This window comes from Chamaea fasciata, unplaced genomic scaffold (assembly GCF_029207755.1).
Source record: "Chamaea fasciata isolate MVZ Bird 193981 ecotype frontalis unplaced genomic scaffold, bChaFas1.0.hap1 SCAF_10, whole genome shotgun sequence".
Classification (NCBI taxonomy): Eukaryota; Metazoa; Chordata; class Aves; order Passeriformes; family Sylviidae; genus Chamaea; species Chamaea fasciata.
This window is the reverse complement of record NW_027094095.1, coordinates 29,532,970-29,556,388: the sequence shown is the minus strand read 5'-3', so window position 1 is coordinate 29,556,388 and position 23,419 is coordinate 29,532,970. Positions and strand designations below refer to the sequence as shown.

Here is a 23,419-nt window from a genome sequence, read left to right as displayed (position 1 = left end):
CAGCGGCGCCTCTGTTTCAGCTCTGCCCAAAAGAAGCATCATATCGACCCCCATGAACGCGGGGAACAAAATCCCCAGAACGTGCACAATATCCCTATTGTGCATGGATTTGCAGCCTGATTATTCAGAGCATAGCCAAGGAAAGGTAAGGCTATGACCCATTGTTTTCCTGCGATCAATTGAATACTGTCATTTGCATTTAAAACGCTCTAAATTCGCACTGTCAATATGCCAAACAGCTGCTCGAGCTTTTCAGCATTCCATGGTGACAATCACACTATCATACATCATTGGCACCAGGATTTGCAATACTCTCAGTGTCAAAATTTTGTGGGTTTTTTTTTTTAAGAGGGAAAAAAAAAAAAAAAAAGAATCCTCCCCTCCCCCCCAAAATACCCAAACCTGTGAAAAATCCACTTTTAAAATGATGGCGTTGGATGCTGCTAAGCAGGCCTTCACAGATGCCAACATATCAAAATTCATCTCTTTTCTTCCTCTCCTACAATTAAAAGGTAGTTAAGAAAGAGGCTGTTCCTGATAGACCCACCTTCTGTTTTCTCCTTTGTATGCGTATTATTCATTAGCAGTCTAATAAGAGTTTCAAAATGCTCTGTGCCTCTGCCAGCAGGGCATATGTATGTAGACATGTGCTTGTGACAGATAAGTACATAAACAGCATATTGGCACCAGAAAGACATCTGTGCCTAGAAAAACGCTTGTGATATGTACATAAATGACATTTTAGCTCTAGTCAAGTCCTTGTGGCTTTGAGAGGAATATGTGACTGTACTCTTCTCTGTGAATACTGAAAAGGTGCGCCTTAGACGGGAGAGTTTTCCCGAGGTTTACGGGGAACCGGAGGATGCGGCACAGCCGGGGTTGCAGCCCCGGCGCTGCCAGGTTGCGGCAGACGGTGCGAGAGCCGTGCCAGGGGAGGGTGGGCGCTGCCTCTGGCGCTGCCGCGGGCGCGGCCCCGGGGGGAAGCACCCGGCACCCCCAAATCTGACTCGCTGCGTCCGGACGGGATGTGCCTGCGGGGCGGCGCTGGCAGCGGCGGCGCAGCTCCTGCCTGCGAAGGGAATCAAAGCTTGGACCGGAAAGCCAGGGGTGATCCAGGGTCTGGGGGGGGCACAGGGTGGGCTCCCTGCAGCACTTTCTGGGACCTGCATTTAATTGTCTGGCTGAAGTCTGAATGCGATCCCTTCACAGCTGGCTTCTACAGCAGAAAAGGGACATTTTGGACTGTTTTAGAAGGGGACTGAGCATCCTGTCTTCTGGGATCCTTCCCAGATGGCACAGCCAGACACTGTAGGTCTGCTCACACCACTTGGTTTAGCCTCATAATGCCTCAGTTTGCCCTTTCCTGGTGACAGCTCCGTGATTTAGAGCTCTAATGAGCACTGGAAATGTTGTGGCCAGGAGGTTACAGGTGAGAGGTCTATGGTCCCAGGAAAACCTAGAGGTTATTTGCACCTAGTCTGGGTGAGGGAGGAGTGAGAGAAGATGCAAAATTGGAGGCACTTTGATATTCACCGTACACACAGAGCAGTAAATAGGGACTTGGCTTCCTGATTCCAGGCATTGAAGCCAAAGTGTGGGATTTATGGGAGCCCTTGTGTTCCAGGGAAATCACCCCAAGTGGGGAACTTCAGCCTAAGAAGTGAGTTCAAACATATCTTTCCTGAGTTTACTCCAGGAAGTTTGGGTGCCCCAGCACTCTCCACTCCTCCTTTCTGAAATAACAAATCCCCTGTAGATGTCATTTGATCCAGTAGAGTAAATCCTGAAAGGAAATGAGTGTCCTAATCTGTCATTGACTCCAGGTTCATAAAGACTCACCTGGGCTGGACCATGAAACAGCAGCTGCACCTGTGTGAAAACCTTCTGGGACGTGGCATTAGGACAGGTATCAGGGTGGTCGCTGCTGTTCAAGAGCTTTCCCGTGGTGAAAATGGCCTCACTTCCTCGGGTCTGACATAAAGAGGAGAGAAACACCCAAATATTCCTTGCTGGAAATCAGGATGGGTCCTTGGACTTCGCTGTAGCCTGTTTGTTGACGTGACCTGAGCACGTGTCTCCCCAGGTGGGTGGGAGTCTCACACCTCCAACATGATGGATGGAACAACAGTGGTGGATGAGCTGTTACTTGCCTGAAAAAAAGTGTTTCGGGGGAAAATTGTCTCCAGTCATCCTCATTTTGCATGTGATTTTTCCTGCATATGTTTCTAATCATTAAGAAATTCTGTAGTTTAAATAACGCTCTGAAAGTACGGTAACTGTTGGGCTACATTCTGTTGTAACCTTATTGAATTTCACTTCTCTGGAAAAAATAATGGGATACTATATCTTGAAAAACAAATGGTAATTGCATTTTTAACAGAATGTTTCTCTTTGTGTTTCAAAACCTTCTGCACACAGTTAGACATCTAGCCAGGGAAGAAGGTACAAAGCATATGGGCCAATTTCTGTCTCTTGGCTGTTCAAGATGCCTTAATATTCAGACAGTGATGTGTGTGTGTCCGTGCAATATGGCACAATTAATCTACGTGGTGTCCTCGAGCTCAGGTGAGGTGGTCAAAAGCTGTGTACTGGGGTCAGAGGAGGTGTTTGAGGAGAAACTGGGGGAAGGTGGGTCTACATCCAGTTCCCTACTAGATGTGTGGGTGCACATCCTCTTATGAATTCAAATTTGTGTCTACTTGATCTGCAGAAGACCAATGTTCCGGCATTCATGGTGCTGTCCAGAGGAGCAGGTTCATTCTGCAGGTGACCAGGATCTTACAGATAAGGATCTTGTCAAGGCTGCAGAGATTGGAGTTGTCCAACAACCTTTGCACTGTCCATGTGCCACGGTGACGTGACTTACTTGGTGCTTTGGGGATTTGCACACCACCACATGCTGAGAACCGGGTTGATTAAAGCCTGGGACCCGAAATAGCATCGCCACAGTTTGATAACATGCTGGTGTTATTGTCTGCCGAGGTTAGGAGAGCCCTGGTAACTCTGGAAGGCTCTTCCCTAATTCTTTGTAAATCTGGCATGTTAAGAACTTTGTGAGGGGATGCATTTGGACATGTGAAGCTTCAAGGCAAAGGAATAGACTTGAGGTTTCTGACTGACAAGACACATGTGAGTACATGCAAAATGTGCTCCTCCTGCTAAAAATAACATTTCTCCTGTCAACCACGATGCACCCACCCCCACAACACCACCCAGAAGAACACATTAACACCTTGGCTTTGCACGTAGCCCGATTCACAGCAGCCACAAGTGGTGGAGGGATCTGCACTCTGTGCATGCTGACAAATCATATGGCACAGCGAGGAACAGAGGAGTGAAACTGGGCTAGCAGAAGTTGACGCCTTATCATCACAGTCCCTCTGAGCATGCTGTAGGCTGACACCTCCACCAACCGAGTCATCTCCCCGGTGCCAGGATGAGGAGCACGAGCCTGCTATCCTGATTTAGCCTCTGGTAAGCCAGGCTTGGCTTGCCACACCAGGAAGGCTGGAAGAGGTGCATGGATGCAAATGGTGCAGGAGCAACGTGGGTGCGTCGGCATGAGGAGAAGCAAAGCACATCCAACCACTGCTGCTCACAGCTGTGCTATGGGGACATGTAAAATGTGCTTTACACACAAGGGATGTGAGATGTTTCTCCCGTTGCTGTTCCCCGTTTGCTGCCTCATCCCACCTAGGAACCTGGAAATAATATTTCAAAGCAAGAAGGGTTGGGTTGCAGATAACTATTGCCCCTAAAAAAGACTCCTGCCATAGCCAAGGTGCAGGTCTGTCAGATAGCCTGTGTGGGCTTCTAAGATAATGAAATACACGGACAGCAAAGCTTTTTTAAATGGTGAAAAACTAGAGAAACCCAGATTATTTTTTTTCCCAATTATTGTTTCCTATGAAAAGCTGCACTTCTTTAAAACTGAAGACACAGCATCCCTGCCCATGGCAGAAGGTTGGAACCAGAGGATCTTTAAGTTCCCGTTCAACCCAAACCATCACAGGATTCTATGACAGTAAAAATTGACCATCCTTCAGAATTTCTCACATTAAGTTCTAGGCAAATAATTTGAAAACTCGTTACTTATAGTTTTGCTTTAGTATAAATTCAGATTCTTTGTAAAAGTAAATTTTGTGAAAGGAATTAGAATAAAAAGAGAGAGCTGGTACCAAGTTGTAGCTAAATATCAGCAGGTGACAAAAGATTGATTCTAAGTCATAGAGGTCACTGTCAGTCCACTGCAGCCTTCCCCCAGGACAGCGTGAAGCTTTATTCAAAGAAGATTTTCAGAAAACCCAGGAGATTTAAATGCATAAGTTCCAATCCCATGGCAAGCACATGAGCCTATGTTCTCACTCTCGAAATTAAGCTCCTTTAACTCTCATTTGTGTGGCTGGGAGAGCCCTGGGCCCCTGCAGTTCTTCCCTTGTCTGAACCTCCCCCGACGGCTCCAGCAAAGCCAGGAAGGCTTTGGTGGGCACTGAAGGCACCCAGCCCTTTGCAGATGGTGCTTAGCACTTAACAGGATCAGCCCCTCAGCCCCTTGAGTGGTGTCCATCACCTCAGATGCCTCACCATCCCTGAAACTGCGTGACGCCCACCACATGTGATCAGCCCCGTAAGCTGCTTTCACCTCACCTCCAGTGTTTGCTGTGCTGATAATCCCAGTGGGGTGTCTGTATAAAGGAGCCCCTTGTTCAGGGTAAAAGGGAGGAATGCTCTTCCATAAGAAAATTAGGGAGTTGACCGAGATGTAAAGCTAAAGGTTTGCAAGACTGCTTTTGTTTGGCCAAATGTTGTGAGGTTTTGGGGTTGTTTCTGGAGATCCTGGTGTTTGAAGTTAGTTTTTCAGCAGGTGGTCTGACAGCAGCTGTATATGGAAAAGCAGCTTCTGTCCCCAGTCAGCTATCAGCATTTTAGCTTTTTTTCGTTTCTTCTCCAGTCCTTGCTCACTCCTGTGTTAGCAAATATAACACCATAATCAAGTCCCTTCCTGGGATGAAAACCTGCGAGTTCATCAGCCAAGATGGAGCTTCAGTTTTGGCCTGATTGGGTGTCTCTCTTGAAAAAGCTGAACGGTCGGATGCTCTTGGTGGTTCTGGTCATGTCTCTTTTGATTCTTGACCTTGTGAGAAAGAGACGACCCAGGAATTTCCCTCCAGGGCCTCAGCTCTTTCCTCTCGTGGGAACCTTTGTGGACTTTAAGCAGCCCCTCCATCTTGCACTGCAGAAGGTAAGAGCTCCATGGACGTTTTCCTTACTAACAATATCTTACCCTTCCATGACTCCTGTCACCACACTGTGAAGCAGCAAGGGCAGCCTCGGCAGAACTGGGTATAAAATAACCACATGAGATAGATGACCCTTCATGGTTTTCTCTCTCACGATCACCTCCTCTTCCAGGGGAGCAGGATGGTCCAATAGGAAAGAAATGCATAACGGAGGAAGACCTACATGTTCCTCCTTTTTCTTCCCATCTGACTGTGATCATTTCCTTCTGGACACCAGAAAGGGCTCAAAAGGGCTGGGCCAGGCTGGGGGACAGATGAAAACTGCTGTGAGACAGCTGAACTGTTTGGAGATCCCCTCTGGAAATTGTTCTGTCATTGTCTTTGCTCAGAGGCCAACAGTTCACCCCATCACATCTGAAAAAAACATTTAAAATCCTGAGTTATGTCCTGTGGCTTCTTCTGTGTCGCAGAAAGAGGCAGTGATCTCTCTGGAAAGGTTTCCACAACTTTGACTCCCACCAGAGACAAAAAGGCAGAGATTTTATACATGCTGAGTATTCCTCTCTGAAAAGGTGGAAGAAGTTCTGACATGCTGGGTGAAAAAACCCTTTCTGGTGACTACCCGTCTCTTGCTTTTGCCTAGCAGGCTGATACCAGCCTGTCTACCCTGGGTGTTCTCAGGCCACAAGCACAGGTCGTCCCTGAGGGAATCCTTGGGGAAGCCTGAGGCAGCGAGTTCAGGATATTTTGTCAATACACACAGTTATTAAGAAAATTAATCCCATTTATTTCCAAGCACACAATGGCTGAGACACCCATTTGGTCCCAGGCTGGTTTCACGAGTCACCACAGCAGTTTGGGGTGACTCGTTACGTCCTTTCATGTAGACTTATTCTAAGAAGAGGATGAGTTCCTTGACAGAGAGAAGATATGATTCCCTCCTTTACTCTTACACATCTCAGAGGAGACACTAATGCCAGCAAAGTCCATGCAAGGAAAATGGCTGCAATTTGGCCATAAATGCAGTCAGGCTTAAAATTAGAAGTACGTTTCTAGCAATAAGCAGTTAGGGCTCCTGTCTAAATGGGAGAGCTGGAGAAGAAACCACGCTACTCTAGACACAAAGTTGATGAAAGGGATAATTTGTCGTGCTTTGCCCTCAGCAGGAAGAGCCTGAGCTGAGTGTGGTGACCCAGGTGGTGGGACAGAAAGGGACAGAGCAGATGCCCATCAGTTACAAAGCAAGTTGTATCCTTGTTAGAAGCCAAACTGATGTAAACACCTGGTAAAGCCCAGGTCACACCAGATAACAAATGTAAGCAAACCATGTCTCCCACACCACAGCTCTGCAGCCCTTTTTATGCCTTCTCCAGCCTTCATGCAGTAGTTTACATTGGACGGGACCTGCATGCTTGGATTTGGATTTTTCTGAAGTCCCTTTGCTTCAAGCAGGGTTAAATTCAAATTCAGATTTCCCTGTTCAAGGTCTTAGCCTGGTGAGTTTTGAAAATCCCCATCTTCTTGTTCTCAGAGGACAATGGGCTCTCTTTCAGCTTACGGGTCGGTACGGGAACATCTTCAGCGTGCAGTTCGGAAGTCTGACATTCGTGGTGGTCAACGGGTACCAGATGGTGAGAGAAGCTCTTGTCCACCAGGCTGAAATATTTGCTGATCGGCCAAATATTCCACTCCTCCAAGAAATATTTAGAGGCTTTGGTAAGCACAGCCACCAGGATTTTGGGACAAAACTTTCATCTCTTTGGAATGATAACTGTTAGAGGGAAAGAAAGGGGTTGAATTCAACCCTTGTGAACTGCACCTGTAAAAGCTTGCACAGGGGAAGGCAAGAATTGAGTTCACACTAATAATCTCGCAGGGGTATGTTTTAATCTCTGTGAGATTTAGGGATGAGGATGGGCTCAAAACCAGATTTTAATGAAAGAGGAGAAATAAATGCAAGCTGCCCGAAGATCAGTGCACTTGCAGCGTTTCCCCTCGGTTTTAATTTCTCCTTTACTTTTCCTGCCTGGGTTGCACGCAGCTCCAGAGACGGGGTGCTCCTGCCTGCAGCTCTGCCAACAGCGTGATAGTACTCAGAGTATTTTGGCTTACACCTTTTTTTCCCACGCAAAGTGACAAAGTAGCAGATTAAAGCAAATCCATAGAGCTAGATCTTTAGCATAAGCCAATTACTCTTGAATTTTAATTCCCAGGCAAAGCCATAGCCTTTTCCACATCCACGAGCTTTGTTTGCCTTGGTTTGGGGGTTTTGTCCATGATGAATGGCTGTTTTGGAATCCTAACACTCACAAATGACCCACAGAGAGGATTGTTCACCTGTTTTTTCCCCCTACAGGGCTCATATCATCCAATGGGCACATATGGAGGCAGCAGAGAAAGTTTGCTTTAGCAACACTGAAAAGCCTTGCTGTAAATTTTGAGGAAAAAGTGCAAGAGGAGAGTCGGTACCTCGTGGAGACGATTGAGGAGGAGAAAGGTGGGGGGTAATGCACAGCACTGTGCTCAGAGCTTCCAGCTAAATGAATGATGAGAAGTAAAACTCTTACCCCAACGCAGCTCCAAACATGCAAAACATTTCTTCAATAGCTCAGACCTCTATCTTACACTTCCAGACTGCCTTTTAGCACTTGTTTTAGACCTCAGGCCTCCTATTTTAGTTGTTCCTTGTTGATATTAAGCAAATATATACCAGGCAGTTATTAAAAGGTGAGTGTTTATGTGGCTAAGGAAGTGTCTCATGCATTCTGCGAAGGAATAAACGCAGCTCTCCTGCTATCAGGCACTTCCACTCAGAGGCTTAGTTAACCTCTGCTTGTCCTTGGTTTTGCAAAGTATTTTAAAACTTGTTTAGTCAGGCTTTCCTTTTGTTTCACGCACAGATGAAGCGTGTGCCTTGCTCTTTTATGGTCCAGCTTTTAAAAACTGCCAGAGGGATATTAGTAAGAATAATTTGTATGTTGGTACATGGGTGATGTTGCACTTCAGCTTTAAATAGAAGCAGATGGGGTTGAGCTAATTCTATGGAGCTATATATAGTAAACAAGAAAGATCTAAAAAGGAATTGTGAAATTATATACTAAACTTGCTCCATTTTAATCGCTGTTGCACTGAACAGGCCAAATACTCCATGTTGCCAATTGATTATAGTCTTCTACAGTCCTAATCAATAAACTAATTAAGGTGCTGGTTTGGGCCTTTCTTCCCATTAGTAATGACAAATAGTGATCATGTCCATCACTCTAATATCTGAGCACCAGCCCGGTTTAATTACTTTCTTGAAGAGTGGAGAGATCAGCAGTGCTGCGAGGAGTGCCTCGCATTTCAAAGTGATGCTCAACAGCAGCTCAGGGCTGGACTGGGCTTGTCACTGAGATCAGTCTCTTGTCACAGCAAGTGGCTCTCCAGGCTGCTGAAATGTGCCCAAGGAGATGAAGGTCTCTGCTCAGTAGCTCTCTTAGGGAACACAGATGTGACCAGCATCACATCACACTTCACTGCATGAATGTGCTCTGCGGGCCACATGAGCTACTCCTGGGGTTTACAGGTGGGCACAGAGACCTGCAACCTTCTCCCCTCTCTTCTCCAGCTCCCTTGATCCTTCATGGTGGACAGCTAAAGCCCAGGGCAGTGGTATTTTTGCCGTGTGGTTGTCCCGGGCTCCCTGCCCTGGGTGAAGCTTTGAGGGACCCTCTCCTGGCGTATAAAATTGGCACCAAACACACATTGCAGTGGGCAAAGTTGGCAGCCATAGCATGGCATGCTGCTGGTTGTTTTCCTTGGAAAATACTTCAGATCTTGCTTGGGCAGCTCAGGGCTAATGTCACTGCCTGCCAGCAGCCTGGGCTGGACACAGGATGGGATGTCCCGGCCCATGGTGCCCTGGCTCCAGAGGGATGCTGGAGGTGATGGGGGTGCTGGTTACCCCAGGACATGGGGTGAAACCTGAGCACCACCATGGGTGAGAAGCAGGTGAGGTCTCACTCCGATTCACTGCTGTGGATCTGGTAGAGAACATGGTTTTGACTGAGACTGAACAGGAAAAAAGAATGAAAGCTGTCTTCAGAATCATAGAATCATGGAGCAATTTATGTTGGAAAAGATCCTTAAGTTCATTGAGTCCAAACATTAACCTAGCACTGCCATGTTCACCACTAAGCCATGGCTTCAGGTGCCACATCCACACACCTTTCAAACACTTCCAGGAATGCTGACCCACCACTGCCCTGGGCAGCCCCTTCAAATGAAGACATTTTCCCTCATATCTAATAAAAATCTCCTCTGGCACAACTTTAAGGCTGTTTCCTCTTGTCCTATCCCTTCTTCCTTGGGAGCAAAGACCAACCCCTGCCCCGCCACAACCTCCCCTCAGGAAGTTTCCTTTCCTTTTTTTTCCTCCAGGACAACCCTTTGACCCTCATTACAAAATTAATAGTGCTGTTTCGAACATCATCTGTTCCATAACTTTTGGGAGCCGCTTTGACTACCATGACAACCGTTTCCAGGAGCTGCTGCACTCCCTGGCTGAAACGCTGCTGCTCATTGGAAGTTTCTGGGGTCAGGTAAAGCCACTTGGATATTTTTCCAGCTTCAGCTGCATGTAAGAGCTCAGAAATCAGGGTTTCTAAGGCACTGATATAATCTGCCTTTTCCTGTAGAAACAGAGCCATGTTTAAAGGAAAGCGACCATGAGAATTGTTTTACATTAGATCGGATTAATACACAAAGCCTATCAGGAAAGCAAGGAAATAAGTTAAAATTATTGGTGCACATGAAGAAAATAAGCACCACAGGACTGTCAAACCAATCTTCTGCCTGACATAACCAAAGAACAATGGGAAAATCTTCAAAGTATCTGTTTCTGCAAAAAGAAGAATAAGGGACCCTGTGAAAATTCCTATCTTGTCCCTCACCCATATCCCCACCAGTTTCTTAAATAACTTCTATTTATGAAAAAAATGAGATTCTGTGTTTAGAACCAAAATAGGTGGATTTGGTGATGTGTTTTCTGCATGGCCACACACCATGGGTCAGGTCTGATGTCTGTCCCCTCCATGGGGACACACTAAGGGGCTCATCTGCATCCACCTCACCTGTGGCCACCTCATATTAGGGGGCAGCCTTGGCCACTCAGTATTTGAGAACTTTATCAGCAGACAGTATCTGTCCAGTTCTTATCTTGTTTGCACTTGTTTTACACCCGTGTAAGTAAATTTGTACAAATTGGACTGTTACAGCAAGGATGATTTTTTTCATGGTAGTAAGCAGAGTTAATCAATTGAGAGTCCCATCCTCTCAACTATGATACCTGCTGTTTTCTAACTCAAGAAATGCTCTTTTGCTCTGTTTGATTTCTTACCAGCTCTATAATGCTTTTCCTTTGATCATGAGATGGTTGCCAGGACCCTTCAGGAAAATCTTCAGGCACTGGGAGAAACTTCGATGTTTTGTGAAAGGCGTGATTGCAAAGCACAAGGAGGATTTGGACCAGTCTGAGGCAGGAGATTATATTGACTGTTACCTGAAGGAAATAGAAAAGGTAGGAGGGAAATAACTAAAACCACCTCAAGATTAACCCATAGAATGAGCAGAGAAGATTCGGGGCTCTTTTGTCAGGGGAGCCCTTGCCTCACACATTGCCTTCCCCTCCCTACCTCTGCCACATCAAACTTTAGCAGCAGCAGAAGCCTGATCACTTCGAAAACACACAGATTTTTTTTTTTTTTCCATTTGAAAGGATTTACACTTTGTCTTCTTCCCTTTTTCGTTCTGTCACACGGCGTAGGAGGACTCTCAGGGAACATGTTCATGTTTCTATGAGCACTCGCAGGCCTGTGTTTGCTATTGTGAAACTTGACATTTAAAAATGCTACCTTGCTTTCAAGAGCCACTCTGCAGCAACCAGGGCGTCTTTCAAAACAGTGCATTGGGCTTGAAATCCAGTGAAAGTAAAGGCTGGAAATTTCCAAGTCCAGGGGTAGATAAAAAAGGAGCAGCAGGACTTCAGTTACGCACGGGTGATGTTAGATTGGGTTTTAAGAGCATCCCCTCCAGAGGAAGAGCTTTCATTGCCATGTTTTTTCCTCCAAGTTTAAGGGTGACACCAGCTCCTATTTCCATGAGGAAAACCTGCTGTGCTCCACTTTGGACCTGTTCTTAACTGGGACTGAGACCACGGCGACCGCCATCCGCTGGGCTCTGCTCTACATGGCCGCGTACCCCCACATTCAGGGTAGGGCCACTGAGGGGTCCTTTGCTTAGCCCAAAATTAGGTAAGGGAAACTCAGGGGACAGAGTTATCCCAGCTCTGCCACATCTTGGCTATGCCTGTGCCCCAGGAATCCTCTTGGGAACCTTCTGAAGATAAGTCTTAGGAGAAGCTGTTGAGGGAACTGGGAGTGTTTAGCCCAGGAAAAAGGGAGGCTCAGGGGGCACCTTCTCAAGCTCTACAAGTCCCTGAAAGGAGGGCGCAGCCAGGGGAGGGTCTGTCTTCTCCCAAGGAACAAGTGATAGCACAAGGGGAAATGGCCTCAGGTTGTGTCAGGAAAGGTTTAGGTTGGATATTAGGGAAAATTTCTTCACTAAAAAGGTTGTCCAGCCCTGGAACAGGCTGTCCAGGGGAGTGGTGCAATCATCCTGGAAGTGTTGAAAAGGAGTATGAACGTGGCACCTGGGGACATGGTTTGGTGGTGGCCTGGCAGTGCTGGTTTAATGGCTGGACTAAAGTTTCTGTGAAGACGGATATTTTGAATTTCTTTTTGCTCCCTATAGAGAGAGTGCAGCAGGAGATCGACGCCGTGGTGGGGCAGTGCCGGCAGCCCTCGCTGGCCGACAAGGAGGAGATGCCCTACACCAGCGCCGTGCTGAGCGAGGTCCTGCGCATGGGCAACGTGGTGCCCCTGGGGGTGCCCCGCATGGCCACCAGCGACACCACCCTGGCCGGCTTCCACCTGCCCAAAGTGCGTGGGGACCACCAGCCTTTGTCCCACCAGCCTTCGTCCCACCACCCTTCAACCCACTGCCCTTCATCCCCCCAGCCTTCATCCCACCAGTGTTCATCCCACCAGTCTTTGTCCCACCAGAGCAGGGTCTTCACTGCCCAAGCCCCGAATCTCACCCCGAGGGGAACCAACCAGCAGGATCTTATAGAAATATCACAATTACATAGAAAATACAAGCCTTCTTGATGGATTTTGTAGGGCTGTTATGGGTCTCACCTCCTTACGGAGGAGAACTGTTAGATCCTCGTGGTGATTGCTGTCTTTTCCAATTTTAAAAGGCTTATGCCTTAAATTTTGTAAAAGACACCCTCAACACATTATGGGAATAGAGGGCTAGGAAACATAGGAAAGCAAACAGTTTGGGTTTGTTGATTCTACACAATATTAATAAACATCTATTAAAAGTAGCACTTGACGAAGGGCAGGTAATGAGTATTGTCTGAGTATTGAACACACACTGTTCTGCAATTACAAAAGTAAATATGGAATTTATATAGAACTGGTCTCTTCCCTCTATATGACCGGTTGCAATGAGGCAAATTTTAAAAATCCGGGCATTTTCCTCCACAGTGAATAGAATATTTCTCTTGCTGATGCAGAATGTGGGGATAAAACAGATCAGTTTTAATTTTTTCCTAAAAAAGCACATTTAAACAAATCGATTGAAAATAATTCGATTAAATTGCTTCAGGTTCCTGTGGGAATGCAGTGCTACCAATTCAAAGTTGGTTTGCGTTAACATCACCTGTTACTGCAGCTCAGGGTGCGGATCAACACTCGGCGGTATGTAAAGACACACACAAGTGAACAATCCTGCAGGCTTTCACCCTCATTTAATTACGTAGCTTAGGGGGAAAAAAAAAAAAAAAAACCCTTTCTGCCCTTAAAACCGTGTAGTTTACAGAGCTAATAATAACCCAGTCTGACGGCACGCCGGCTCCTCTCCGCCGCGTAATCGCCGCTTTTCTCCACCTCTCGCAGGGCACCACCCTGATGACCAGCCTGACTTCCATAATGTTCGACAAAAACGTGTGGGAGACTCCAGACACCTTTAATCCTGAACATTTCCTGGAAAACGGCCAGTACAGGAGGCGGGAGGCTTTTCTGCCCTTCTCTGCAGGTAGGATGATGGATGGGGAGGTGGCTTTTCTTTTTGCAAAGCTTTTAATTTTTTTTTTCCCCCCAAGACGCTGCTTCTAAAGAAGGGGGTACCGCTCCTGTCCAGCTCCCAGCCCATCCCCGCAGTGAAAATCCCAGTCACAGTTAATAGAGGCTGCTCGGAGCGGGAAGGAAATCAATTTGTTACTGCAGGATTTAAAAAAAAGAAAAAAAAAAAAAAAAAAAAAAAAGGCTTTTTCTTCTTGCACAAGTTGCATAACTGGGTTGTTCACACTGTTTCCGCTCTTCGCCTCTCGGAACAGGCGCAGTTTGCTCGGCAGTAAACTTCTGGGGAAGGTTTGAGCAGATTGTGTGGGTGAACATTGCCACCTAACCTTTCCAGGAAGAAAAGCTGCTCAGCCTGCGCAAGGCGGCGCGGGCCGGAGGAGGCTCGGAGGTGGCTGGAGCTCGCTCGGGACTCTTTCGGGTTATTTGTGCTCCTTTTTCAGGCAAGAGGGCTTGTCCCGGGGAGCAGCTCGCCAGGACCGAGCTCTTCATCTTCTTCGTGGCGCTGCTGCGGAAGTTCACCTTCCAGGCGCCAGCAGCGGCCGCGCTGTCCTTCGCCTTCACGCTCAGCCTCACCCGCTGCCCCAAACCCTTCCAGCTCCGCGCCGTGCCCCGCTGCTGAGCCGGGCCCGGCGCTGCCCCAGACCCCACTGCAGCCTCACAAGCTGGGAAATGCCCTTCTCCCCACCACACCGGAGATCTGGGGCTGAAACGACGGGCCCCGGAGGTCCCGCACCCGCCAGCATCTGGGTGGCAGGGGAAGGGCACAAGGGCCACGTCCCGCACGCTGCAATCAACACAACCTTTGTGACTCTTCCCTTCACCTCCCTCCTGCTCCCCGCTACCAGTCTGACAAAGTGCATGGATTTAAGAGCCTTATTACCTAATTCCCACTGGCAGCAGTTCCCAGGAAGGTGTCTGCCAGCTGAAAAAGCATGGGTTGATGTTGACTTTTCCATAGGGAATATGTCCATCGCCCAGAGACCACTTAGCAACCCCTAATGCTGCAGCACCCAAATAGCCAAGGGCTCCTGAGGTGTCCCTGCTCAGAGGGAGCAGCTGGCCTTGGACACAAGCTCGGGACTCAGCATCAGTTTGGACTTTCAGGAGGCCACAGCCGGTCCTGAGCCTCAGGTGGGCTTGGGCTCAGTGTGGTGGACACTCCCTGCAGCACCACAGTGCTGCTGTGTGATGGAAATCACAGAATCAAGGAATGGTTTGGCTTGAAAGGGACCTTAAAGATCAACCCCTCTACCATGGGCAGGGACACCTTCCGCAAAATCAGGTTGCTCCAAGCCCCATCTAACCTGGCCTTGGACACTTCTAGAGATAAAAAATACCTAAGCAGAGATTTCTGCAGCATCATCGAGCTTTTTTTTTTTGGATCTCAGAGCATTTGGAAATTTTAATTAGGAGGCTGCAGGGGAGTAGAAGCAGCTTCTACCAAAGCCCAACCCATGTGGGATGGCACAAGGAGTTGTGCTTCCAGCAGGTCTGGAAGGGTTATAAAAATATGATACAGCAATTTTTACATTAGAAAAGTAAAAGACCTATGCTAGTGAAATACAAATCAGAAAACTGCAATAAAATAATCCCCTGGGGTTGCTGGGGAGCAGTTCACCTGAAGCACAGCAGAAAGGGAACAGCGGAGTGTTGGAAGGGTGGTGCCCGTGGGGTCAGCGCTGGCCCTCAGGAAGGAAACGTTGGGACAGTGGCTTTGTGGTGGGAAGTCACGAGTTCAGCACTTCCCCTCTGTCTTGGCACATGTTTGTGTCTGTGTGTGAGCAGCGTGGACATAGCATGGGGCCGAGGAAGCGGCTGGGGACAGGACACCCTGCACGATGGACACGGCTTCTTCCTGTGCCGGGTCTCTTTGGATAAGAGTTAATTAAATATGCAACTTGTAGAGAATTTTTCCATTTATGTGACCGAGCATTTATGCTTAGAAATGCTGTCTCCTGCGTGCTTCAGTTTGGGCTATAGTCACAGCAAAGATTATTCTTCTTCCTCTTGGTTTTTTGGTTTTTGTTTTTTTTTTTGCTTCTCACCTTTCATGAGTGACTTTTCTGTGGGTACCCACGTAGGATATGGAATAGTTAAGAGGAAAAGAGGATTACTTCGAGTTTCACTTCCACTGCTTTTCTCCTCTGTCCCCGGCAACAGCGGCTTTGCTGCGGTACAAAGCAATCCTCGTGCAGTGGCAGATTTATGCCACAGGGGAGAGTCCTCTGCACATCACATCCCTGCCACGCCGGGCGCACGGGGATTGTCACTGAGCTGTCCTTCCGACTGATCACTTTAATCCTATTGCGTTTTTAATTATTGTTTCACAGTCGCAGGCTCCCATGTTGTGTTTTTGTCTTTGTAAAAGAGAAAACATGAAAGATCCAGGGACTTTTTTTCCACCTATGAAGTCTTCAGCACAACTTGGGACTAGGCTCTGGTTTCTCTCCGTTTTCGTTCTGCTGTAGGTCTGACCTCTGGCATGTGGCTACAGCTTGTATTATTTGCACTGGCTTAGCAAATAAATATTGACCTCCTCTCTTTCATTTCCAACTTGTGTTTCTTTATGACTTTGAGGGTTTCCTTCCCTGTTTCCAAGAGGATAAATTATTGAAGTCATCTTCTTTTTCTTCTTCTTCTTTTTTTTAATCATGTGGGGGAAAAGATGAAAATTAAATGCAGCGATGCCATACCTTAAAGGCAGGAGGCATGAATGTGTTTGATTTTCAAGTGGATCTTCTCATGTCACTGCTGGCAAACGTGTGTCTCCAGGGGCTCATAGTGCCGAAGTGCACTTAAAAACCAAGGTGAAAAGAGATATTCTCCAAAACAGGCCTCTCCCCTTTAAATTCCACAATAAAACAAAGATTTGAATTCTCCAGCTTCCCAAGTGTAAGGGTTATGGAGAACATGTGTATGGCATCACTCCAGTGGCTCTGCTGCATCCCTGTGCCTTGTCATCAACACTGGACAATCCCAACAGCCACAACTGATGCCCCCAAAAGAGAGAAAGGGAACCCAAAACATCCCCCAGAGGAGGAAGCAGCAGCTGATGGCTGCAAAGGGCTGTGGCAGAGTCACGAGGTGCAAGGGCAGAGTGCTGCTGCTCCCTGCCTCTTCCACAGTGAAACACAACATACACATCGAAATTCCACGTGATCCGTGTGCATGAACACCTCCTTAACTCAGAGCTGCTCCTGGGAGGGGAAAATGGGGCACATCCCGCTGCCAGCTACCACCAAAGGGCCCCAGCCTGCAGAGCTGGGCACCTGCATGGGCTTCTCAGCACCTGCGTGAGCTCTGTGGGGCTTTGGGAGCAGCTTCACCACAGGCTATGACCCGAAGGACAGGGCGAGTGGGAAGGGATGGCTGGAGAGCTCAAGGCATGGCTGGAGCCAGCTGCAGATCCGAAAATGACAGTGCTTGGGAACCGCTGAGTTCAGGGACAGCTGTTTACTCTCAGCCCACGTCACACGGACAGACGGAAACACGAAACTGAGTCAGATGGTTTGTGCAACCTTATCTCGGATGTTCCCTGGGACCTGGGGCTTGGCCCGGGACTCCTCATACCAGGGAGAGAGCTGCTGTAAACAAGGAAAGCTCGAGGCTCTGGGAGCAGCTGGAGACTCCCTGGCACTGAGAAGCTGAAACTGGCACGTAGCACGGTGAGGGCACCCGGGAAGGAGGGAGCAGGGTCATCCTGAGAGATGGGCTTGTGGGAACTGCATGCGGAAACTGCCAGGTTTTAATCTCGATCCCACATTGTTTCTGTCTTAGACAAGGGCATGGAGCGCTGGGGTTTAGGAAAGCACTGAGGGGAGGCTGGAGGGGAAAGGGGAAGCTGGGGGTGTTCTGGTTTGTGGTGGGGTTCTTTGTTTAATCAGATCAGAGGGAATGTTTCAGTTTAATCAAGAAGGGGTTTATTCCTTTCTGAAAGCTGGGAAAGCAGGAGTCTGAATGTAGCCTCGAGAGCAGGCAGAAAAAGCCACTCCTTGCTGTCCTGTGTTTGCACCCACAGCTGTGCCAGCACATCACCCATCTCCACCTGGCCCTGGGGGCCTCAGTGGTGCCCTGTGAGCTCAACCTGCCTGACCTGCTGTGGGACACGTCTCTGCAGAGCCCCACCATCCAGCCATGCTGCACTTCCTCTGGGACAGCATCCCCCTCCAGACAGTCCTCATCTTTCTCTTCGTCTTCCTGCTCATCGCAGACTACATGAAGAACAGAAATCCGAAGAATTTCCCTCCCACCCCCTTCCGCCTTCCCTTTTTGGGGCACATCTACCTCATAGACTTCAAAGATCCTCCAGCCATAGTGGAGAAGGTACGTGGGTGGTGAGCAGTATGGGGAAGGGCTGGAGGGATTGCAGCTACACATCCCTGGCCATGCAGGAAAAGGGGAAACCCCAACCCCACAGGTGAAGGCAGGCAGGAGGTTTGCCCTCATCAGTGACATTTACCTGAGTACAAGGAGAGTGACAAGCGTGGAGTGATTCCATGGGCAAAAGTCTCAGCACGATCCCACAGGGGCAGTCATAGATGTACAAACCCTACAGGTCTGAGTGGGGGCTGGAATGAAAGAAAAACTAGAAAAAACATAGGACTGAGAAATCAAACCTGGTGAGGTTTACTTGATTTGTGGCCAGTTGACACCATCTCCTGATCACTGATTCAGGAAAAAAGGAGGGAAAAAAGACTGTGCACTCAGGCAGAGTGCACACATTCTGTCTCCCCTCCTGCTCTTCCCTTATTTTTACCCATGCACCCTGACAGGGCTGTCCTGGTCCCCCCAGGAACATTCATTGCAAATGAAAACTCTTTTTATTTATATCCCCTCCCAGCTCAGTAAAAGATACGGTGACATCTTTGGCGTGCAAATGGGCAACATGAAGTTTGTGATGGTAAATGGGATACGGCTGGTGAAGGAAGTGCTTGTAAACCAAGGGGACAAGTTCCTGGCCCGCCCTGACATTCCCATCGATGAGGAGGTCTTCAGCAGGACTGGTGAGTTATCCCTCAAGAAATGCCTCAGCTGCAAGGCCCCAGCCTTGGCCCTGCAGAGGTCTGAGACAGCTGGAGACAAGGCAGAGCCCTGGAGCTTTTCCCCCTCAGTTGGGAAATCAGCCCTGGCTCACAGGGGATGTTCCTGCCAGGACTGATCTCCTCCACTGGGCACCTGTGGAAGGCACAGAGGAGGTTCACCCTGAGCACGCTCCGAAACTTCGGCTTGGGGAAGCGGAGCCTGGAGGAGCGCATCCAGGAGGAGTGCCGGTACCTCACGGATGCGTTTAGGGATGAACAGGGTGAGTCCGTGGCCCTCAGCAGCTGCGAAGGCAGGAACTGGTAGGGCCTGTTAAAATTTCACTGCATGCTGAGAAGAACCCCATCTTCCAAGGGATGCTCCAACCCTGCCACCATCCCTGCATTGCCCTCCAACTAGCTGGGGAAAGCAGCCAGGCAACACCCACAGCATTATCCACAGCCCACCTTCAGCCTGCTCCTCTGGGAAATACCGTGTGTGCATAAACGCTGATGTTCCCAAAGAATTCAAATGACATCCTGCAGATGCTGCCTTCCAGAGTCAACAAACATCTCCATAAGCTGATCGAACTGGGACCACTGGGGCTGCCCTACCAAGCTTGGCCAGCTCATGGGGTCAGCCAGGCACCCCAGGAAAGCACTGACATAGGAGAGTGCCCATTAGAGCCCTTTCATTTCATTAATAATTTTTGATTATTTTACCTCTGATGTGTGTTTTCTTCTTTTCTGAGACAAGAGAAAAAGGGATGATCTTTTTCTTCTCCAGGGAAGCCTTTCAACCCTCAGCCTAAAGCCACTAATGCTGTTTCAAATGTCATCTGCTCTCTCATCTTTGGCAACCGGTTTGAATACCACGATGAGGATTTCCAGAGCCTGCTGAAGCTGATCCATGACACGACTGTCCTCCATGGAGCCATCACAAGCCAGGTACAGCTCTCCTGCCACCAACCCAGGGCCACAGTTTCTTCTCTGGAGTCAACCTCAAAAGTCACAGTATTGTCATCACCAGACCTGCCATTCCCTATTCCTGTGCTCAGGGTAGATTTGCCTGTCATTTCTTTCTTCCTTAAGTTGTGCCATGGTCATGCTGCTCTCTCTCACCCAAAATCACTTTTCCTGCCCACTCATTGCCAACCTATCCTCTAAAATAGTGAGGAACACACAAGTTACCCAATAAAGGGAATTCTGCTCTTCTGGAGCTGAGCTGTTTCCACCAGCTCCAGAAATTCAGCAAGTGCAATCGCAGGCTAAAGTCTTGATGTTGGAAGAGTTTTTAAGTCCTTTATTCAATTTGTCTTTCTCCTTTTGTGTTCAAAGCTGTACAACAATTTCCCATCCATAATGAAGTACTTACCTGGAGCCCACCAAACCATTTTTAAAAACTGGAAGTTACTAAAAAATTTTATGCAAGAGCAGATCAACAAACACAAGGAGGACTGGAACCCCTCAGAGAGCCGGGACTACATTGACAGCTACCTGCTGGAGATCTCCAAGGTCAGCAACGGGGAGAAAACCCTCCTGGAGTGGGCCTTAGGAATCAGAAGGGGTGGGAAACGAGCTCAGATTCTCCATCTGAGCTGCCTGTGCGGCCTCTTGTGAGCTCAGTACAGACATCAGGTTCAGGCCACCCATCAGCAGGATGGGGATGCAGGGGGTCAGCAGCTTCTGCCAAAATCCTTGGGGTGTTCTGGACCAAGCCTGGTGCCAGGGCACCCTCGCTGTTGCTGTGGCACTAACACTTCTTCTTGTGAAGGACCATGACAGTGGCACCTTCCAGGAAGAACACCTCACGGCCTGCACCCTCGACCTGATAGTTGCTGGGACTGAGACCACGTCCTCAACCCTCCGCTGGGCTTTGCTCTTCATGGTCACACATCCAGAAATTCAAGGTACACTCAACAAAAAGTCGGCGTTCTCCCTTGCTTTTATCCCTCACAGTTCTGTGACAGAGCAGTTGGGAACATCCCCGCACTCACATAGGAGGTGTAAACAGTGGCCCAGGTCCCTTGGTGGACCCTTACAGCAATAACCTTGCATTGTTCCAAGGGTTTTTTCCCTGGGCTCATTCCTGCTCTTCCCCCAGCCCGGGTGCAAGCCGAGATCGATGCGGTCATTGGCCAGGCACGGCCGCCAGCCCTGGAGGACAGGAACAACCTGCACTACACCAACGCTGTCATCCATGAAGTGCAGAGGAAAGGCAACGTCATCCCTTTCAATGTGCCGAGAATGGCAACAGAGGACGCCTACGTGGATGGCTACTACATCCCAAAGGTAAAGTCCGGAGTGCTGGGACTCCAGGGATACTCCCAGCTCCCCAGGCACGGTGCCAGGCCAGGTTCCTCCTGTGCAGACACTGTCCCTGCCCTGTCCAGAGTTCACTCCTGCTGAACGTGGATTTTTGCCATCCAATGTTCTCCAGTTCCCTGACTGGTGCCACACCCCCCCCCACGCCTTTGAGGCACAGCTCCCAGCTCTTACAGGGACTTTGGCCCAGGATTACAACAGATAAAAACAATGCTGGTGAGGGAAAAATGCAGTTATGTAACTGCACCTCTAAACAGACAAGAAGTAGAAAATCTGGGCCTGCAGTGGGGTGGTGCACAAATAATTTCAGCAGAATTTGACTAAGGATGTTCTTCATGGAGAGGAGACTGGAAGATAAAACCTCCCCTCCTGCTGTCAGTGCCAGAGAAAGTGTGATCTGTTTTTCTTTTGTCCTCTTAGGGCACAATTATAATGGCAAATTTAACCTCTCTGCTGTTTGACAAGAATGAGTGGGAAAACCCTGATACTTTTAACCCCGAGCATTTTCTGAAGGATGGGAAGTTCTGGAAAAATGAATATTTTCAACCATTTTCTATGGGTAAGATTTGCTGAATTACGGTGCACATGTGGGCTTGGGTTTCCAACTGCAGGGGGGAGACAGAGAGGAAAATAGCAATGGAAAGGGCAGATGCACCCTGGCAGGTGCTGCTCCAAATGCTCCTACGGCCTCCCCAAAGCACCAAAATACTTGGAGGACTTTCTTGTCTCTTCTCACGTGCACAGAAGAGAAATGAGGATGAATAAAAAACCAGGTAGATTCCAGAGACCTTAGGAATATCTTCACTGAGGCCAAGGCTCTGTGCTCCTGCTCCCACATGGCTGAGCTCACCCGGAGCCTCACTGTTGCCACCACAGGGTTCTCCAGCCAGCAGCTCCCATGGGGAAGTTGCTTTTGGCACACATTTCCTCTGACAGCTCTCTCTGGTGAGCTCCCCCAGCATGGGCACACCCAGGTCGCGTGTGTGTGAATTGTCCTCACAAAGTCATGCAATTTGGGGGCCAGATCACGCTGTAATGCCAAAGTTATTATTAGAAAGCTTGGTTTGGGTTGAAAAACTCATCCAGGAACGGGGTAACACAGCTGGACCACGGTTGTAAGGGCAGGCGGAAGCATTTTCTGCAGCAAAAGCACAGTCTGAGGATGCTGTGGGTTGCTGTCTCCACAGGGAAGCGTGCCTGCCTGGGAGAGCTGCTGGCCCGTTCCGAGCTCTTCCTCTTCTTCACATCCCTGCTCCAGAAATTCACCTTCCAGGCACCCCCAGACACCACCCTCAGCCTCAAGCCCTTGCTAGGCATTGCAATGGCCCCACAGCCCTACAAGATCTGTGCTGTGCCTCGCTAGGGAACCATCCTCCCATGGAAAATCCTTTGTCAGGGGTGCTGAAAACAAGCCTTGACAGCCCCAGGGGGAGACTGGGTGGTTTCTTTCTTTCAAAGCAATTGCAAAATCATTTCCTTTACAAGTAGACCTTGCACTCTGTATCCCATGATGATGTGATCATGGGATCAGCCTGGGAGCTACCAGGGCATTATCAGGCTTGCCCTATGGCACTGTAAATTAATAAGGGCTTGGAGCTTTCCCCGTTTTATGAGGGATGGCCATGGTTCACCTTGGCAAAGTGAGGGACACTTTAGAGACTGCACTGTTGAAGCCATGGCTGGATTCAGTGGCAGAGCAATATCAGCCTTTGTTTTATGACATTAACACAAATATATTAATTTGACATTTCCTTAATATGTACTTCTCTAAAAAAAGTCACTCTATACCATCTATCTCATACATCAATAAACCTTTATCAAAGCATTTTTGTCATGAATTGTTGTGCAAAGTGAAGACCAACACAGGCCATGTCCAAGCCCTGTGTCTCTGCCCCTGCACTGCAGGAGATTGCCACTGTAAAAGCAAAGGCAATTCCTACAGAAGTGATGGAAAAAATGGTCCTGGCAGCACACCTAGGATTAGAATGTGCAAAATCCTCCCTGTTTACCTGCCCAGCACCACGGAGTGGCTGGTGCGTCCAAGGGCAGTGGGATGAGCTCCAGCAACACACGATGCCGTTAAGCTGCGCTCAGTCTAACGAGGAAAAGGGTGCCTTGGAAAACAACAGCAAGAAATTACTCTTTTGAACCATCATCTACACAATGAAACAGTCCCAGGATTAGCAACCAACGGCTAACAGCAGTAAATACACTGAACTGGGCAACAGCTGCACCACAAGGACCCTGCTGAGGCCTCGGGCAGAAGCTGCAGCTCCCAGGAGCAGGATGGGGGCTGCCTCAGGAAATCAGCACAGCACCAGGAACACACATCTCCAGCTCCTGCTAAGGAAATGAGCAGAGAGCATTTTCTCCTCTTTTCAGTTTTCAGATTCCCATTTCCTTTCCCAAGCTGCTGCTCTATCCAAAACTTCCTCCATAGGCCTCTGCTGGGTGAGTTAAATTCCAAAAGAACAATGCATTTCACAGACTTCTTGAATATTTTGCCCCCTCCCCCTAAACCATCTCCCACATGTAACTGACTTCAGCTCCCCCTTTCCTTTACACTCAGGGCTTTAATCCTGCACTCCTCTTCCAGGGACATCCCTCACCTCTCTGTGTGTGGGAACACACAAAATTGCTACTGCAGTGC

The 23,419-nt window shown here is 48.6% G+C and overlaps 2 protein-coding genes across 3 annotated transcripts; both read left to right on the top strand.

Annotated features, from left to right (window-relative positions):
* The first annotated feature begins 5,035 nt into the window (after positions 1–5,035).
* Positions 5,036–15,972, top strand: LOC136294806 (cytochrome P450 2J2-like). Its single transcript, XM_066192923.1, has 9 exons — positions 5,036–5,242; positions 6,794–6,956; positions 7,597–7,737; positions 9,660–9,820; positions 10,621–10,797; positions 11,349–11,490; positions 12,030–12,217; positions 13,241–13,379; positions 13,867–15,972. Exons 1-9 carry the CDS (start codon positions 5,036–5,038, stop codon positions 14,043–14,045), a joined length of 1,497 nt encoding a protein of 498 aa, XP_066049020.1. The 3' UTR covers positions 14,046–15,972.
* LOC136294805 (cytochrome P450 2J2-like) lies at positions 13,293–22,587 on the top strand. Of its 2 annotated transcripts, none has more exons than XM_066192920.1 (10): positions 13,293–13,379; positions 17,445–17,749; positions 18,267–18,429; positions 18,579–18,728; positions 19,232–19,392; positions 19,783–19,959; positions 20,219–20,354; positions 20,549–20,736; positions 21,190–21,328; positions 21,957–22,587. In XM_066192920.1, exons 2-10 carry the CDS (start codon positions 17,561–17,563, stop codon positions 22,130–22,132), a joined length of 1,479 nt encoding a protein of 492 aa, XP_066049017.1. In that variant the 5' UTR covers positions 13,293–13,379; positions 17,445–17,560; the 3' UTR covers positions 22,133–22,587. The 2 variants fall into 2 exon arrangements, with proteins under 2 accessions (XP_066049017.1, XP_066049018.1); XM_066192921.1 differs by lacking the exon at positions 13,293–13,379 and adding an exon at positions 16,050–17,091.
* The last annotated feature ends 832 nt before the right edge of the window (positions 22,588–23,419 follow it).

What these genes read in the sequence shown, in the direction of transcription:
- LOC136294806 (XM_066192923.1), top strand. Translation starts at nt 5,036, where the DNA reads ATGGAGCTTCAGTTTTGGCCTGATTGGGTGTCTCTCTTGAAAAAGCTG. An exon ending in TCCATCTTGCACTGCAGAAG is followed by an intron (nt 5,243 to 6,793) that starts GTAAGAGCTCCA and finishes GCTCTCTTTCAG; the next exon opens with CTTACGGGTCGGTACGGGAA. An exon ending in TTTTCTGCCCTTCTCTGCAG is followed by an intron (nt 13,380 to 13,866) that starts GTAGGATGATGG and finishes CTCCTTTTTCAG; the next exon opens with GCAAGAGGGCTTGTCCCGGG.
- LOC136294805 (XM_066192920.1), top strand. Translation starts at nt 17,561, where the DNA reads ATGCTGCACTTCCTCTGGGACAGCATCCCCCTCCAGACAGTCCTCATC. An exon ending in ATGGAGCCATCACAAGCCAG is followed by an intron (nt 19,393 to 19,782) that starts GTACAGCTCTCC and finishes TTGTGTTCAAAG; the next exon opens with CTGTACAACAATTTCCCATC. An exon ending in ATGGCTACTACATCCCAAAG is followed by an intron (nt 20,737 to 21,189) that starts GTAAAGTCCGGA and finishes TTGTCCTCTTAG; the next exon opens with GGCACAATTATAATGGCAAA.